The 18,523-nt window shown below is 40.2% G+C and overlaps 1 protein-coding gene and 1 long non-coding RNA gene across 3 annotated transcripts; both read right to left on the bottom strand.

The window, feature by feature from the left end:
* Positions 1–7,561: 7,561 nt before the first annotated feature.
* On the bottom strand, positions 7,562–8,537 carry LOC119264031. Its single transcript, XR_005130730.1, has 3 exons — positions 8,442–8,537; positions 8,038–8,197; positions 7,562–7,664 (listed from the first exon to the last, which is right to left on the bottom strand). It is a non-coding gene; the product is annotated as an uncharacterized LOC119264031 (long non-coding RNA).
* A 2,083-nt stretch (positions 8,538–10,620) lies between these two features.
* LOC108416236 (tripartite motif-containing protein 35-like) lies at positions 10,621–16,817 on the bottom strand. Of its 2 annotated transcripts, none has more exons than XM_037541164.1 (6): positions 16,140–16,817; positions 15,649–15,744; positions 15,284–15,514; positions 13,634–13,647; positions 13,219–13,337; positions 10,621–11,318 (listed from the first exon to the last, which is right to left on the bottom strand). In XM_037541164.1, exons 1-6 carry the CDS (start codon positions 16,542–16,544, stop codon positions 10,774–10,776), a joined length of 1,410 nt encoding a protein of 469 aa, XP_037397061.1. In that variant the 5' UTR covers positions 16,545–16,817; the 3' UTR covers positions 10,621–10,773. The 2 variants fall into 2 exon arrangements, with proteins under 2 accessions (XP_037397061.1, XP_037397060.1); XM_037541163.1 differs by having other exon boundaries at positions 13,634–13,656; positions 16,140–16,544.
* Positions 16,818–18,523: the final 1,706 nt, after the last annotated feature.

The following is an 18,523-nucleotide window of genomic DNA, read 5'->3' as shown; positions in this document are numbered from 1 at the left end:
CACTGAAGCTGATTCTTTACTTGTGTAATTATTCTTCCACTGATTTTCTCTGCATTGTAAGTTCTGTATGTGTTGTTTAGACAGGTAAAGCATTTCCACACACCACTGAACACAGGTGAGACTTAACTGTTCAATTTAGAGGACATGATGCAGAACATAGCAGCTTAATGTGTAGACCTGTTTTCTTAGAGCTGTGGCAGATCATTGATCGCTCAGCTGTGTTCACCTGTGCTGTACGTCCTCTTCTATTTCTTTACACAGTCATTGTTTTACTGTAGAACTGGACACTCACTGTGTTCTTTAGGTTTCATGACACAACTTCTATTCCTTAGTGCTGATTTCCAAAGAACGCTGTAGTTCATTTCAGAAGGCTTTGTTTACTGAGAGGGAAGTAATGGTTACTTTTCTTTTTTAAGAAAGAAAGAAAAGTCAGTTCAACTCAAAGAGCTTCAGTCGAGATGAGCTGTTTTCTTAGTACAACAAATGTTCTCATGTTAGCTCAACTCAATATCACAGTGCAGGCCATCTGGTTGTTTGGATACAAATCTCCAGCAAAGTTGCCCAACTGGAAGAAGCTAGTGAACAAGAAGCCAAATTCAGCACCGGCTGTTTGTGTGAAGATCAATATTAATGAACTCCTACAGGAGAAATTCTTTCTACTGTCTAGTTAAAGTGTTTTGAAACATGTAAAAATGACGAGACCTGCTCTGCATCTAACATCAGTCTGACGAGCTCCAGTGTTAGCTTTAGCATTAGCTCATTTGATGGTGTGGCTTGTGGAAAAACAGTTTATTAACACTTCGTTATTTTACTCGAAACAATGAGCACAAACTCTTAAATTACACAACTATTAGCCAATCACTTAAAAATAACACTGAGTTGTAACTAATATGTATGTTAATTAGTCAAATCAATAATATGAGCTCTCAGTTTTGAACAGCTCTGCTCTCTTGAACAAAATGATTTAACATTACATTTTAAGAGGCGTTTTCTGTGTATTTATTATCAGTGGCGCTCAGAATGTCACTCTGTTTGTGTAGGAAAAGCAGAGGATACACAAAGTAGCATCAATGACAGACAATGACATACGACCTGTTCAACATGAAAAACAGAAAAGCTGCTACTCAGGAAGAAAAGAAGGTAGAATTGACTTCACTGTTAAGCAACAAACGTTTTAGACGAACTTTCAGTCACAGCTTCATCTAACAGACAGAATTCATGATTTTCATGGATCTTTGAAGTCTGACACACCAAACACACCGGCTGCTGATCATCCAGACAGAAGAGTTTGAGTTCCTCATTGTGCAGAACGCAGAGCCCCTCAGACCCTGCTGAAGATCTCTGACTCCTGCTCTCTAGAAGAGACTCACAAAGGTTCTTCAGAGTAAGGATAACAAAACGATCATCTTTAGAGGATCTTCTTCTACAAACTGGACATTTTTGAGATTTTGTGGCTACATGACAGTAGAACAGGATCCCTGAAGAGTTCACAGCACACACAGCATAAAAGATCCTCCACTGAGAGCTTAAAGATGCCATTTTCTCCAATGATTACCGGCCTCTTCTTCTAATGGCTTCCCATTTCATGGTGTCACTTCCACTTAATGGATTTCTGTTCTGACCTCAGCAGAAGCGTTCAGAATCAGTCACTGTGGTCCTTCATCTCACTGTGTTCAGAGGTCAGATATACAAATCTGAAAACCCTTACCAGTCCTCAATGCACTTTTGTTTGGTTTTGGTCTTGTCCATGTGATTTCTTGTTTTGTTTCTTCCCGGTCCTGCCCCCTTGTTTCCAGACTGTGCCCCTGATTGTAACCACCTGTGTTAACCACCTGAGTCTTGTTAACCCTGTTGTATATAAGCCCTGTATTTTCTCCTGTTAGGCTGCTGGTCTAATATGTAATTTAATTAGTCAAATCAATAATATGAGCTCTCAGTGTTGAACAGCTCTGCTCTCTTGAACAAAATGATTTAACATTACATTTTAAGAGGCGTTTTCTGTGTATTTATTATCAGTAACGCTCAGAATGTCACTCTGTTTGTGTAGGAAAAGCACAGGATACACAAAGTAGCATCAATGACAGACAATGACATACGACCTGTTCAACATGAAAAACAGAAAAGCTGCTACTCAGGAAGAAAAGAAGGTAGAATAGACTTCACTGATAAGCAACAAACGTTTTAGACGAACTTTCAGTCACAGCTTCATCTAACAGACAGAATTCAGCATAAAAGATCCTCCACCGAGAGCTAAAAGATGCCATTTTCTCCAATGACTACCGGCCTCTTCTTCTAATGGCTTCTCATTTCATGGTGTCACTTCCACTTAATGGATTTCTGTGCTGACCTCAGCAGAAGCGTTCAGAATCAGTCACTGTGGTCCTTCATCTCACTGTGTTCAGAGGTCAGATATACAAATCTGAAAACCCCTACCAGTCCTCAATGTGCTTTTGTTTAGTTTTGGTCTTGTCCATGTGATTTCTTCTTTTGTTTCTTCCCGGCCCTGCCCCCTTGTTTCCAGACTGTGCCTCTGATTGTAACCACCTGTGTCTTGTTAACGCTGTTGGCTGCTGGTCTTTGTTTGGTCTTTGTATTGTTTCATGTCTTTCTTCCAGCCTTTGTTGTGTGTTTTTTTTCCTGTGTTCATTTTCATCTTGTCTGTCCCTCGTTCTCTCTGCGTTGGCTCATTGACCCTGGTCTGGCTAGACCCTGATATTGGATTTGCCCCTAATAAATCTCGCTTCTCTCAGCGTATGTGTTCACCTCATCATCGCTCCCCCACATTACAATGAATTCACTATCATTTCACAGATGCTCTCATTATTCCTCCTCATCTTGTTTTTGCTAAATTATAATTGCTTAACATTTAATAATAAAGATGTATAAGGATTTATTATCAATGGATCAGGTCTAATCATCTTGTAACCAATGGGATTGCACAACTCTGCTCCATTAAAGGAGAAATAAGACTAAAAATCAAATAACATTAAAATAGACACATAGAGATTTAAAAAGAAAAAGAAGAGAAAAGGGGAAACATTACTTTGAATTGTGCTGCGCTGCAAACGTCTCAACATAGCTTTTTAGGACTTCATTTGTTGGGTTGTTAATCTTTCTGAGATGCTTAATAACAAAATATAAACATCAGAATGACTGGTTCAGTTTATGTATACTCTCAGACTGAGAAGGTTATGTAGGGTGTATGTTTATAAGTAGGTAATGTGTGGTGTGTGATAAAATGGATGGTTTGTGGTCTTTAAGTAGATTCACTTGATTGAAGACTGGATTTGAGTAGAATATCTGAGCCCTTTATTTAAGACGATTGCTTTAATGTAAGTTGAGTATCTACAGGGATTCATCAGAGATGTGAGTAGATAATCTGTGGAATGTGATAGAGTAGATTATCTGTGATGAGTGATATTAACTTATTTGTGTCTTTCTCAGTTTTGTTTTCTTCTCAGTACTTCTACACTACAGTCGTTCTCCTTTGGTCTTAATTCTGTCTAATCATACAGAAGATTATACTGCTGAAGATGCAGTGAGTGGAGTCTGTGTACTGCAGCCAGGCTGTCGGTCCTAAAAGACCCTGTAAATCTCTCACTCCCTTAATAATTAATAACACTCTTAATACTTCCAGCTCCATCCAAGCAGACAGTGCTGGGCTGCTCATGTAGAACCACCAGTAAAAGTCCTCTGTTCAGCTGTTGGTGTAATCTGGGCTCTGATGAAGCAGCAGAGGAGAAATATTTAGTCTGTCCTGATCAATCAGACTAAACTCGTCTGTGATGTCACTGATCAAAGACACAACAGAAAATATTCAAACTCTCCAAAAATAGAAACTGCAGAAAAAACGAATTCATTTAAAAACAACTTGCATTTAAAACACATTTATCAGCCCCATCAGAGCTGTGAGTGCAGCTCCATAGTGAGGGTGATAAATGGTCACTCTGTGTTTGGAGATTTAGAAACTGTGTTTGTTCCTTTGAGAGCAGAGACGCTGTTTCCTGAACTGAGTGGAAGAAACTAAGAAAAGCTGTGAAAGAACGAAAGAAAAACTCTTTGTTTATCACGACGTTCAGTTACTAGTTAACAAACAATTTAAACAGATAGAAGACACACTTAAAATGACCGGAAAGGTGGTCAGATTATTAATCCAGTCAATTTATTACACTTTTGGATTAAACTTTCAGGTGATTACATTATTCTTTAATTAATTGAAACAGGACTTAAGTGAGTTATTACAAGATTTAGTGTGTTATTACATCATCCTTTAATTAACTGAAACATGTCTTAAGTGAGTTATTACAAGATTTAGTGTGTTATTACATTGTGATTAAATTTTTCTCTATTCATTTTATAAAGTCATAAACAGTGTATAATGTAATTTCTCACTACATCATGAGTTAAAGTGTTATTATATTACTGGAGGAGGATTTTATGACATTATCAGCCGTTTATTATATGATGTAACCCCTATTGAGGGTACAGTTCTAGTCATTTGGTTCACTGGTTAAATGACTGTGTACAAGTCAGATGGAATACTTCCCAGTTGGGCCGATCAGAAAAGATGCCAGTCTGGACTCCAGAGCCAGGTCGACCAAATGAGTAAAAGACCACGCTGAACCATGAGAAGCACGCTTGGAAGGAGGAAATAACACTTCCATTTAATATAAAATATATAGCAAAGAAAAACTGGTGGTGTTAGACATACAAAACTATTACCCGGGTAATTGAAAATAAAACAAATATTCCAAATTGTCACAAATAGGGAAATCAAATATTCACCCACAAATCTTTCAAAGTGATCACAGTTCTCAGTTCAATATTTTGTTTACTTAGGAAAATCACTGTCCATGTCCAAGGGATTCACCAGGATTGAGCAAGTGTAGAGCCTCACGACTGTGGAGATGCAGGTTTTAGCCGCACTGCGAAGTAAAGCGACTCAGTGCCAGTGGTGAACGAGTCTTGGAATCAATGGGTTCAATTCACTGCATGCAGAAAAACCTCAGGTTCAAGGGTCTGGGCTTGGCTCGCCATCCAATGGATCCAACCTGAACACGATGTTCAATGTCTCTTTTCTCTCTCTCAAAAACCCCCTGACCTACAGCACATAGGACCAGAATGCACAGCTAACCTCATAACCTGGCCTAACATATGCTCACGGTAACTCATCTCAAATTAACATCTATAAATAATCATTATTAACAGCTTCCATCTACATTAAAGAGCTTAAACTGGAAATAAACCAGGGAAAAACTATCATTTTAAGGGTTAACCATTATGGCTAGACTGGCTGAGCTGCTCTTACCGATGCAGGGATTCCCGGCGAATTCTCGAAGGACCGCCGGTGAAGAACCTTCACTTCCAGCTCTCGGTCAGTAATCAGGCCTGGAAAGAGTGTTTGTTGTTCTACTGCACTTTGACTAACTTCATTTCTGCTTTACTCCAAGCTCTACTCGGACAGCTCCGAACCGGCTGTGCTCGCAGCGCCTGAGGGAAAAGGTTCTACACCTGCGAACACCAGGCGAGTTCATCGGCGGGTGGGGGTGGGTTAGTCTGTCTCTGGGTGTGTGGGTCAGTTTGTGTGTGTGTGTGTGTGTGTGTGTGTGGGTCAGTCTGTCTCTGGGGGTGTGTGTGGGGGTCAGTCTGTGTGTGTGTGTGTGTGGGGGGGGGGGGGGGCCAGTGTGTGTGTGTGGGGAGGGGGGGTCAGTTTGTCTCTGGGTGTGTGTGTGTGTGTGTGTGTGTGTGTGTGGGTCAGTCGTCTATGGGTGTGTGTGTGTGGGTCATTCTGTGTCTGTGTGTGTGGGGTCAGTCTGTGTGTGGGGGGTGGGGGGTCAGTTTGTCTCTGGGTGTGTGTGTGTGTGGGTGGGTCAGTCATCTCTGGGTGTGTGTGTGGGTCAGTTTGTCTCTGGGTGTGTGTGTGTCATTCTGTCTCTGGGTGGGCCAGTCTGTCCCTGGGTGGGGGTGGGGGTGGGTTAGTCTGTCTCTGGGTGTGTGGGTCAGTTTGTGTGTGTGTGTGTGTGTGTGGGTCAGTCTGTCTCTGGGGGTGTGTGTGGGGGTCAGTCTGTGTGTGTGTGTGTGGGGGGGGGTCCAGTGTGTGTGTGTGGGGAGGGGGGGTCAGTTTGTCTCTGGGTGTGTGTGTGTGTGTATGTGTGTGTGTGTGTGTGGGTCAGTCATCTCTGGGTGTGTGTGTGTGGGTCAGTCTGTGTCTGTGTGTGTGGGGTCAGTCTGTGTGTGGGGGGTGGGGGGTCAGTTTGTCTCTGGGTGTGTGTGTGTGTGGGTGGGTCAGTCATCTCTGGGTGTGTGTGTGGGTCAGTTTGTCTCTCGGTGTGTGTGTGTCATTCTGTCTCTGGGTGGGCCAGTCTGTCCCTGGGTGGGGGTGGGGGTGGGTTAGTCTGTCTCTGGGTGTGTGGGTCAGTCTGTGTGGGGGTCAGTCTGTCACTGGGTGGGTGGATGTGGGTCAATCTTTTTCTGGGTGTGTGGGTCAGTCTGTCACTGGGTGTGGGTCGGTCTATCTCTGGGTGGGGGTGTGTGGGTCAGTCTGTCTCTGGGTGGGGGTGTGTGGGCCAGTCTGTCTTTGGGTGTGTGGGTCAGTCTGTCTCTGGGTGTGTGGATCAGTCTGTCTCTGGGTGGGTCTGTGTGGGTCAGTCTGTCTTTGGGTGTGTGTGTGTCAGTCTTTCTCTGGGTGGGTCTGTGTGGCTCAGTCTGTCTTTGGGTGTGTGGGTCAGTCTGTCTTTCTAAACAGAAACAAATCCACTATAATAGCTTTACTGGCCCACAGAAACCTCCCAAATAGCAAAACAGTTCTGGCCCAAATCCGCACCACACTGCTTCAACAGATTCGGCCCAGTTGCCTCATGGAATTACGGTCCAAAACTGGCCCAAACGTCATATACCAAAGTCAAACCAAACCCATGCCAGAACAAAGCCAGAACTCACCCACATGTTATACTACACCCCAAAATACAGCCATAACTTAACCACAGCTGAGCCAGAAGACCCATATTTAAGCCACTGCAGAGCCAATACTGGCCCAAATGCAAACTAAAAGTTTGCCAGGCTTATAGTATTTGGGTCTATTTGTACAATTAAGTCACTACACTTGAAGTGAAGAACAAAGCCTTTATTAAAGTACCGTATTGCGTACAATACTGAAAAACACAACCAATGCTTACATGGTTGTAACTTTGTTTTTGGGCAAGTTGTTACACACAATGTGTAACTGTAGAAACGGCACAGTGGACAGTGCAAGAATGCAGTAACTTATCCTGCTTAGAATTAACCCAGTAAACACCTTGCAAGCTTTCCTCCACATTGTTACTCATCTACAAACATATCTTCCTCTCCCACAAAGCAGTAGGGAGGGAGAGTTACATCAATGCTCTGGAACAGACAGAGAGGGGAGAGCACCTAGAGTAATTAGCTAGCTAGAAAAAAAGCTAACTAAGAGCAGGTCCAGTCCCGCTGTCTCCAGTGGGACAGTTTGAGACACTCTCCAGTGTGGCGGTGTGTCCATTACATTTTGTTTTGTCCTGATGCATTTTCCACTTTTCTTTTCTTCCTCCCGCCCTCCCGATCACAAGCCAGATGAAACCATCTTCTAATGACTCGTTCTACCTCCATCTCAGTGGCCTGGGAACATACTGGGTTTCTTCTTACAGCTTCTAGCAGATGGGCACAAAACAATGTAAAGAGATTAGTACAAATTATCCATACATTTATTTTTTCCACAGTAGTTCAAGTAAAAAAAAATGTACAAATTATATGAACCCATATTAAAGATAAACTGGTCATGCACCTTTTCTGACAATCATACTAGCACTTTAACCTGCATACAGATACATTGTGGGATTATCACATGGCTTTAGCAGGTGGTTCAGAAAAAAAGAAACATTCCAAACTAAGAGAGAAAATGGGAGTGGACAACACCTGGGAGGACATGGGATCTCATAGTCAGGTCCAACACAAACTGTTACTCTGTCTCAGGTATTCTCCATTAAGATGTGAAAAAAACTTCAACAACACAACACCACTTACCAGTTACAACGTTCTCCAGCTGCAGGCTTTGAAGACCTGTTTTCCCATTCACGCCTCGCCAGCTGACAGTTTTAGCTAGATCATTTTTAATCGTCTGTTTCAAAATGAGCCAGACAGTGTCTTTGATGTCAGCACCACCAATAAGCCCCAGTTCAAGCACCTGTAAAAATGTTAAATATGCCATGAATCTTCTAGTAGAGAAAAATAAGTATCACCAACACAGGCTTTGATTATGTTGATGATGTTTGAGACCAAGCAAATTATCAGTATATACAATATTATAGTCATCATTCACTTGGGCAATCTCTGCTAATATGTCAAATATTCAAAGATTTATTAGCAAATACTGTAAATAATAAAACACATTTTCAAAAGGGAAAACTGTAAAACAAATTTCTGTTTACCAGTTTTTTCCTCTTGTCTGGAGATGATCGGAGGTCATTTTCCAGAGCCATCAGTGAAGGAAGGTCTTCAATAGGAAGGTGCCTTTAGAAATAAGGTCTAAGTGTCCATGAAGCTTGACATCATCACTGAGGTGAATTAATCCATGTATATTGTAGACTACAAACTCAGCACCATATAGTTTGTTCAACAAATGTGACAAGCAACGTTTTTGCGAAGTCATTGAAAATAAAACAAAACGAGGGGTTTGCCAAAATACAAACTGCAACTGACAACAACATAAAATTGCTATACACTTCCTCAGCCAAGACACCTCGAAGGACAACTGGACCAGTAAACAGAAGAAACTGTCTCAATTCTGTTGCTTTCCATTTTAATCTTTCTGAAAGACTCCTTGGTTTTCTTGCAAATTCAACTGGGACAAAACCTTTCAAAGCAATCAATCTTTCAGAAATGGCGCTACTCTCACGTGTAGAAGTACGACACTGTAGAGGCCCAGTGCTGCCCATCCAGAGATCCAAAAGCCTTCGCACCACACCGAGACACACCAAATGCATACAATCATGAGGAAAACAACTAACCATGCCAACATTTGTTTCCAACAAAGGTGAGCGCTCTAAATGGTGGTCTTCATCTGCATTAATCCTAAAAGACTCATCAGTCCTACGAGCAGCATGAAGCTCAGGGAAGGTCATGCGGTGATTCATGTAAACACCTGACTGAACACACTTGTCACATCCAGCATAACCAGAGTGAGATTTCACACCTTTAATGAAGGCTCTAGTTGGAGGATCGCACATAACGGAGGCTACCTTCACAAAAAACGATGAAATGATTTTACTATAAGCAATTAGCAGTCAAGGTTTTCACACTGGTCAATAAAAAGTCAAGTTCAAAACAGAGACCAATATGTAGTCTGTTCTCAGCCCATCATTATAAATACATTATTTTACTGTACACTCTTAAAAAAGATGGTTCTTCAAGGCTCCAAACGCAGTGGTTTTTGGTGCTCTATAGAAATATTTTCCAAAAGATGCCATATAGGACCATATAGAACACATCCTCCATCAATCTGAAGAACCACTTCACAGTTCAGAAAACCATTGAAGCACAAGACAGTTAAATATAGAACTTGTGGTTCTAAATAGAACCACAACATTTAGTACTTAAAGAACCGTCTCTTTTAAGAATGATACTATTTTAAAGTGTTTGGCCATTTAGACCAGTTTCTATGGACGGGTCACTGCAGTGAAAATAAGAGCGATTTATTAAGTTCAGGGGAACAGACTATTAAACTGACAGGACATTTATTTCCTGCCTTCATACTTTAGGGGCTGGTTTAACCCAAAGAAGGTAACAGTTCATTTAATGTTAACTAGCTAACAACCTGCACTAAACTATGGCTGAACAGCTTCTGCTGGGTAACGTGCTGTGGCTGGGCTGAGGCTGAAGCTTCTCAGGGTAACAGGAAAACTCAGGCTCGCTGTCAGTTTGCTGGTAAAGCTCAAGCGCTGGCTTTCTGAACTTAGCTTGTTATTCGAATTTTCCGTTCCACCTTAAATGGTGCAGCAGTTACATTCTGGCGCCTGGGGGCCGCAGTATTTAAGGTGGAACGGAAAATTGGAACAAGAAGCTAACCTCCACTCCGTTGGCTGGGGGTCTGTTAAATGAATAATGAATCATTCTACCTTTATATTGTGCGGTTGATCATAATAATCACTAAACGTTTGAAAACCTAGTCGCTGCTTTAAGGTTTGTGCTGTTTGCTAGCTGGGCTACCTCTGAACAGTCTGCTAGCTAAAGAGACTCTAATGAACGAGATCGAGCATCGGCCACATTGTCCCTTCCCTTCTTACAGCGAATGTCAAGGTTGAGCTCCTGAACCATCAACGCCCATCGCTCAATGCGCTGATCTGCAGAGCGACTTCACGGAGCTGCTCATAACTGGTCACCTTGCTGGACTGACACCCTTCATCAAAAAGCGACTCTTCTCACGCGCAAACCCCACAAAAGTCTGACTGGCGGTTTTTTACTATGAATCTCTGAACCACAGCAGAGCTTTAAAGATCTGATGATGGAGAAAAATGCAGGATGATGGAGAAATAAAATCTCCACTGAAAACGAGTGAAATCTCACTCAGAGAACGTTTCTAATGCTGTCATGATATCAGGAGCCACTCTGTGACACTTTAAACCAGCATTTTATTTCACTCAGACATGTCAGGATGGAGCGGTACAAACACATTATTTAAAATATACATGCAGTGACATATTCTTATGATCATAATTCAGACACTCACTACCTTATAAATGATCATTCTAAGCAGCTTCAGCTTTAACTGTGCTGCTCCACTGTTACTGACGTCTTCACTGGTAAGATCCTCAGAGGATGAACAGACCGATTCCAGAAATACGGTAAAACTCTCTGAGTGAAAGTGTGTGTTATAGTGTGCAGGTGTGTGTTGGTTAGAAGATCAGTGAAGGTCACTTTCCCCCTGTACCAGTCCAGCTGCACTCTGACCCTCTGCAGTGTCTCTTTAGGTGTGAAGGAGTGACGTGACTGTCCAGGACAGAGAATCCAGATTGTATTAAAGCTTTTATTGTAGCCCAGCCTCCACACTGAACCCCAGACAGAGTCTCCTTTTCTTGTTCTAGACTCTGTGATCACACCCAGTTCCCAGTAATCACTGTCTCCAACCTGGACGTCCCAGCAGTGAATCCCTGAGTTAAAACCCTCAGAACCCAGAACACACCACCACTCATCAAATCTCTCTGGATTATCAGGAAGTGATGATCTCTGCTTTGTGTTTTCTACAGCAGTGAGATCATCAGACAGGTGGAGGCGTGGATGTGCAGTGTTGGGGTCCAGAGTAACAGGGGCTGAGGAGAGAGAACACAATGAAACATCATGTTTTTCTCTCGTTTCTGTAAATGTTTCACCTCTACAGACTGTTTTCTTTACTGTGAGTGAAACAGCTTTAGAGGTAGATTCCAGAACTCAGATCAACTTTAATCCTGGACTAAATGTTGATGTTCAGTTCAGAGCAGCACTAAAGTGCATGTTCAGTAGTGAGTGGTCATTACAGTCCAGTGACTGATCTGATCTGAGTGCAGCATTTTTCTGTAGGGATTCACTCACAGAGCTGAACGTCCATCAACATCTTCACTCTCACGGACTTTCAGATCATTTTGTGATGCGTTTTATATTTTATTAATTATTACAATAAATTATTATTATAAATTATAAAACAGTCCATTTTCTCTCTCCATCAAATGATCAAAATCTGATGTCCACACATTTCCTGATCCAGTTAATGTGATCCAGATTTAATAATAAAAAATAAATAAATAAAATAATAATAATAATAATAATAATAATAATAAATTACTGCAATAGTCTTGTATAATTAATGTAATCACACTTTTTAATTAACACATGAAATTAATATTTTAAATATTTTTCTTTTATCAATAGGAGTGAAATTGATATTTGCCTCCATTTCAATATTAAATATAATTTTATTGTTGTGTTTGGATTAAAAGTAAAACAAGAATAAAGTTTTCATTTTTAAATTATTGTGCTGTTTTTTGTTTTACAATAAAAATATAAACAAGTGAAAAAAACAAATTTGTTTTATAAAAATCTGATTTAATCTGATTTATTTCTGTCTTTTTTGGATTCATTTTCTTTTAAAGGTTAAATAATTTCTTTTTTGAGTGACTCCTTTAGACCTAAGCATATTATTTACTTAGATTTAGTAATAATAATAATAATAATAATAATAATAATAATAATAATAATAATAATAATAATATGACGACGAAAATGAAGAATGAAATCCACTTAATATTTCTGTGTAATTTATATAATCTAATAATCTAATATAATATTTATGAAAATACTTTTTTACATTAACGCATAAAATTAGTATTTTCATTATTTAAATTTTATCCATTTATAAAATTGATATTTACCTCAATGTCAGTATGAAATATAATTTTAGTGTTGTATTTTTATTAAAAACACAAGAATAAAAATGTTTAATTAATAAAATATTGCATTATTTTCTTTTAAAATAAAAATACACTAAAAAGTGAAAAAGCACAAAAACATTTTTAAACATTGTTCATTTTAATTTGATTCGTTTGTTTTTTGGTCTTTTTTGGATTATTTGTCTTTTGAAAGTCAAATAGTTTTTGAGTGACTTTATTATTATTGTTTCATTTTACTGATTAACATCGTTACAAAGTATAGAAAACATTTTTATTACTGTCTTATTGAAAATTATAAAGTTTTACTATAAATGATAAAATTCTATCTCGATCATATTTTTTATGAATTAATGAAATTAATGTTTCAAGAGTTTAAAATTCTGTTCATCTTCAATTTATACATAATATTTTTAGTGTTTAGTTGGATTAGTAACACAATTACAATGAGAGAAATTATTTCTCATAAATTAAACTTACATGGAAAAATTATTTGACAGAATTAAAAAAGACGTTAAAATTGTATTTAATTTTTTAATCAATTGGATTAAAATCTGATTCTTCTTCTTTAACTGGAGTTTATTTTATCTCCACACTTCCCGTTTGATCTGAGTGAGATTTCTGCACAGTACAGTATTCATACTTTCACTTAAGTACAGTTTCAGTCTCCTTTATACCCCCTGAATAAAGAGAACATGATAACATGTTACTAATAGTTTATAAACAGTGTGTCCTTAGTGCAGAAGCAGGCTGTGTGTGAGAGATCAACCCTAAGAGAAACAGAACTTACTGTACTGGAGAACCTCCTGCATGTTCTCCCACACTCTGAACTTCAGGTTGGAAAGGTGCTTCCCAACATTGATCAGGGCTCCTGATGTCTTCTCTGGATCCTTTGGTGTGAGCTGAGCTCTGAGAACAGAAGACTGTGTGAAATATATCACTGTAGAAACTTTACAGCCTGTCATTTATTTCACTAAATATCAATATTTGATCAGATTTATTGTCTGGAGAGTCAATAATTCTGTAGTTTCTGTTAAATAAATATTTCTGCTTCTGTTCTCATCACTACAACATTAACACACGGTCCTTATTCCCCCTCATTTCATTAGAATACACTCATATTTACAATAAACACAATATACTGTAGATTTAATGTAATAATTACTGTAGCATTAGATAAAATGTGTGGTCTGACATTTACTCACTGTTTCTCTGTGGACTTGAAGTTCTGAGAGGGAAACAAAAAGAACATTGTAGTTAAAAGTGAAGAGACTTTTCAGGAGTTTTTCATATGAAACACACAAACACCAGCAAACAGCCAAGTTAGTGACGTTATCCATCATTTCATCTCAATAAAACTTCACCTTCTAAATAACTACTTAATAAAACTCAGTATGTTTGTTATTTATTAATAAATCTAATCAGTCAGATGTTGATAAAGGAGTTTGACTGGATGGATTTTGAGAGGCAGGGACCACAAACTAGACCGACGAGCAAATCCATCAACCAGTCGTGAAAAACAGACACAGATCTAATGAGGCTCACTTGGAAACACGGCTAAGAATTACAGGAGAACCACCAACAACAGAACCAGAGCCAAACTAACAACAAGCAGCAGGTTTGTGGATGATGTGGCGGCAGAGCCGGAACGTTCAGAGGATCCAGGAGAAGCTCCACTGATGATCAGATACAGAGTCAGAAGATGAGTTTCCTCCCAGCAGAGCTCAGTACTGTACTCTACTTGGTGTCTGTGGCTCTGTGAGCATTAATGAAGCTGTAATAATCGTTTATGGGGCTTCTGGTGTTGTTCCCTGTGAAATGTGCTGACTCTGCTAAAGTCAGTGGAGATTAGTGAGATGTTGCTAATTCTACTTTGGCTCTCAGTGAATTTGCACTGATTATTAATAGAACTAGAGAATTCAGTATATTAGCTGGACTGTTTTATTAACATCTAATAATGAATAATTTACACATTTGAGTAAATATCGTGTTCTGCAGTCGAGCTTTTTGTTTGTTCTCTGATTTACAGAAACCACACACACCTCTACACACCCAAACACACGTATTCAACGCCTGTTTCTGTTTGCTGATCATCGTGTGGAGGAGACAATTAAAGCTTCCTATTAACTCATCCTGGGATCTTTGGGCTGGCAGAATGTAACGGCAAAGAGAGAAGAGTCTAGTCTGTTATGACTGGAAATCCCTGCCCAGGGACGTTGTAAAGATGCCATCAAGAGGACAGACTTCCCTATAAGGACTTTGTGTCATTAGCTCTATAACTAACTTCTTACCTTGTGAGTTAAATGAATTCCGATATTTACACTGGAGTTTCATTCATTCCTCAGTTGACATTCACTTTCTGAACTGCAGTGAAATTCATATCAAGACTCATTCTCAGCCCTGCAGTCGACCTGAAGAACTGCTGCTATAAGCATTCTGTATGTTGTGCCTGCGCTGAGTGGACACAGGCTTTACAGAGGTACGCAGAGTTGGTTTGGGTTAATGTAAAGGAGCTTTCTCCTTCATGTCAACAGTCTGGCTAATGTTGGTGGAAATCTCAGAAAAGCTCTAATTAGGCTGTAGACAGATCTTCATGGAGATCCTCCCCTTTCATACTAAAACAAATAACCCACATTTTATTTAATACAACAATAAAGCTGGAAAGAGAAAAGAAGGAGTGTTTTGTATGTGCAAGTAAAAGAAAGTAAGAAAGAAAGAAAGAAAGAAAGAAAGAAAGAAAGAAAGAAAGGAAGGATGAAAGAAAGAAAGAAAGAAAGAAAGAAAGAAAGAAAGAAAGTAAGAAAGAAAGAAAGAAAGAAAGAAAGAAAGAAAGAAAGAAAGAAGGAGTTACTTACCTGTAAGAACAGAACGTCCTCAGCCTCCATCTCCTTCTCTATGTTCCTGATTGTTTCTGAAAGAGCTGAGATTTCTCCATTCATCTCCTCAATCTTCCTCCTCATCATCTGACCCTTCTGCTCCTCTTCCTCCTTCAGTGCAGCTATCCTTGCTGCTTCTTCATCTCTTAGAAACTGGTGAAGCTTCTCAAACTCCTCCTTTATCTGCCTCTCTGTGTGCTGGGCCTGCGTCTGGAATGAGAGGTAATTAGGAAACACAAACTCTAACAGATGATCTACAAGCGTTTACCACCTACAGGAGAAGTGGACCCTCATCAGAAACATGACCTCAGCAACATGTTTCACAGTTCAAGATGATGTTTCACCTTAATGTGGGCGGCTGTTTGGTCATAGTCTCGTTTAGCTTCCTCTAAGACTCTCAGATTCTCATGTAGAGGCTCCAAAGCAGACTTGAGTTTATCCTGGAATCAAACAACAGTTCAGATGAGTGACGTCTAAATGAGTGATGAGTGATCAGTTTAGCTGTTTAAATGTAATAGTTGTCCTACAAACTACAGTTGAATAGAGAATAACAGCAGTTTTACTCTCTGCTTCAGAACTAGAAGAGACTTTTTCATGTTTGTCCAGTGGAGAGTAATTCTGTATTTCTGTAAGTTTACATTTTACATTGACCGTCATAATGAATTTAACAACAGAGCATTTTTCTGACTGATAATTCACTCGTGCTGTTTGGCCTGAAACCACACCCACTGACTGACTTTACCTTTAGCACACATAACAGGCTGATCTGGTACTGAACTAATTCAGACTATTAGTTTGTTACATTTAACATTTCAAAATATTTGACGTGTCCTACCTTAAACTCAGTCACAGCTTCATCTACTGGACAGAAGTCATGACTTTTGTGTTTCTTTGAAGTCTGACACACCAAACACACAGGCTGCTGATCATCCAGACAGAAGAGTTTGAGTTTCTCATTGTGCAGAACGCAGAGCCCCTCAGAACCTGCTGAAGATCTTTGACTCCTGCTCTCCAGAAGAGCCTCACACACGTTCTTCAGTACAAGGTTACAGGGAGGATCATCTTTAGAGGATCTTCTTCTACAAACTGGACATTCTCGAGACCCCTTAGTTTCCCAGAACTGCTGCAGGCAGGATTTACACACACTGTGGCTGCACGACAGAACAACAGGATCCCTGAAGATGTCACAGCACACAGGACATGAAAGCTCTTCTTCTGAAAGAGGGTTTCTAGCAGCCATTTCCTCCAACTGCTGCTGTGCTGTTTCTCTGTAATGGCTCCTTCAGTCCAAACTCCACTTTCACTTTCAGGACGTCTGTAATGATCAGAGCAGCTCAGTGGAGAATCAGCCACCGTAGCCCTTCAACCCACTGAGTGAGTTTTAGCTCCTTTCAGAATCACACAGCAAGAAACAAACACATACAGTCACTGTTTAAAAGCTCCTCACTGGCGTCTCTGAGTGAAGTGAAAGCAGAATGAAGATCAGGAGACAGGATGAGGTTCACTTCCTCCAACAGGGAGAGGAGGTGTAGAGGAGGAGGAGCTTTGAAAAGGAGGAGTCAGTCAGATGATCTATTCTCACTGTGTGTTTTCTACTCTAGATGGCAGCAGTTCATTAATAATCTGAAACATGGAGCTCTCAGATGAGTCCAGGTTTCTAACTCATTAGATCATTACAGTAAACAGAATCCAGGTCTTACACATTAAACATGTAAACTATGAGGAAAGAGTGATTATATATTGTAAATACCTTTTGCCTCATATTTCCTCCTGATTTTAAGCACAAATTTACATGAACAGCGACACGTTCACTGCATTTTATTGTCATATCTGTGGACGAAACCAGTCCTGCGTGTTCGTTGATGCAAAGTAAATGAGACAAGTAGATCAGACTGAAGTGAAACAAACGGTTTTATTACAGAATTCTGGAGAGGTTACAAACAGAGAACATGCATCATGTATCTCCCAAGTAAGCTCTGACCCCTTCTCATCTGACTCCCTTTTTATAGTCGCATGACAGCTCCTTCCTTACCCAAGATATCAGTAGATTCCATCAAGCCTCCAATGTGTCTGTTAGGCCATCTCACCAATCCACATCATAAAAGTTTAAGGATGCGCTCGAGACGTGAGTGCGTCTGCAAGGTCAGCTTAAGGTGTTCCCTGTGTTTATCAACTCCCCCCGTTTTCCAGACAATGGCTCTGCTTATCTGACCAGATGAACCACATGTGTGGTGTGCTAATCCCAGTGTCTACTACTATCAGCTTCGAGGTATTTCCTGTTATCTGACGTCCTTGTGTATTCCACCGTTAGTCAGCACACAGCCTCATGTGCTGACTCTTAGCTCTTAGAATTGTACAATATGACCATTAAGCTTTCAATGCTAAACATAAGCTTTCTTTAATAAATCTTAATAAAAGAGTAATATGAACAATACTAAGGCTAATAATTCCGCATATCATTGTAGTTGTAGGTTCTTCTTCTACTATGTCCTATTATTATTGGTTCTGCTGACTGGTGGAATCTGGACATGACAGCGATAGATAGCGGTTTGGATCCTTGAAAATGCCTCCCTTCGTTTTTCGTCCATCTCACTGACCACAGACACCGATCAGCCATGACTCTATGACCACCTCCTTGTTTCTGCGCTCATTATCCAGTTTATCAGGTACACTTACTGTATAGCTGCACTTTGTAGTTCTACAGTTACAGACTGTAGTCCATCTGTTTCTCTGATACTCTGTTACCCTGTTCTTCAGTGTTCAGGACCCCCACAGGACATAGCCACAGCAGTGCTGCTGGAGTTTTCAAACATCACAGTGTCGCTGCTGGACTGAGAATCGTCCACCAACCAAAAATATCCAGCCAACAGAGTCCTGTGGGCAGCGTCCTGTGACCACCAATGAAGGACTAGAGGATAAGTATCTCATACTGTACAGCAAGAGACAAGCTATCGTCTCAGGCTTTACATCCACAGGGTGGACCAACAGCACAGGTGCATCTAATAGAGTGGACAGTGAGTGGACACAGTGTTTAAAAACTCCAGCAGCACTGCTGTGTCTGATCCACTCGTACCAGCACAACACATACTAACCCAGCATCATCACTTCAGTGTCACTGTAGTGCTGATAATGATCCACCACTCCAATAATACCTGCTCTGTGGTGGTCCTGTGGGGGTCCTGACCACCTAAACAGTAAGCGGAGCTGATAAAATGGACA

Source organism: Pygocentrus nattereri, chromosome 9 (assembly GCF_015220715.1).
Source record: "Pygocentrus nattereri isolate fPygNat1 chromosome 9, fPygNat1.pri, whole genome shotgun sequence".
Taxonomy (NCBI): Eukaryota; Metazoa; Chordata; class Actinopteri; order Characiformes; family Serrasalmidae; genus Pygocentrus; species Pygocentrus nattereri.
This window is presented reverse-complemented; position numbering and strand designations above follow the sequence as displayed.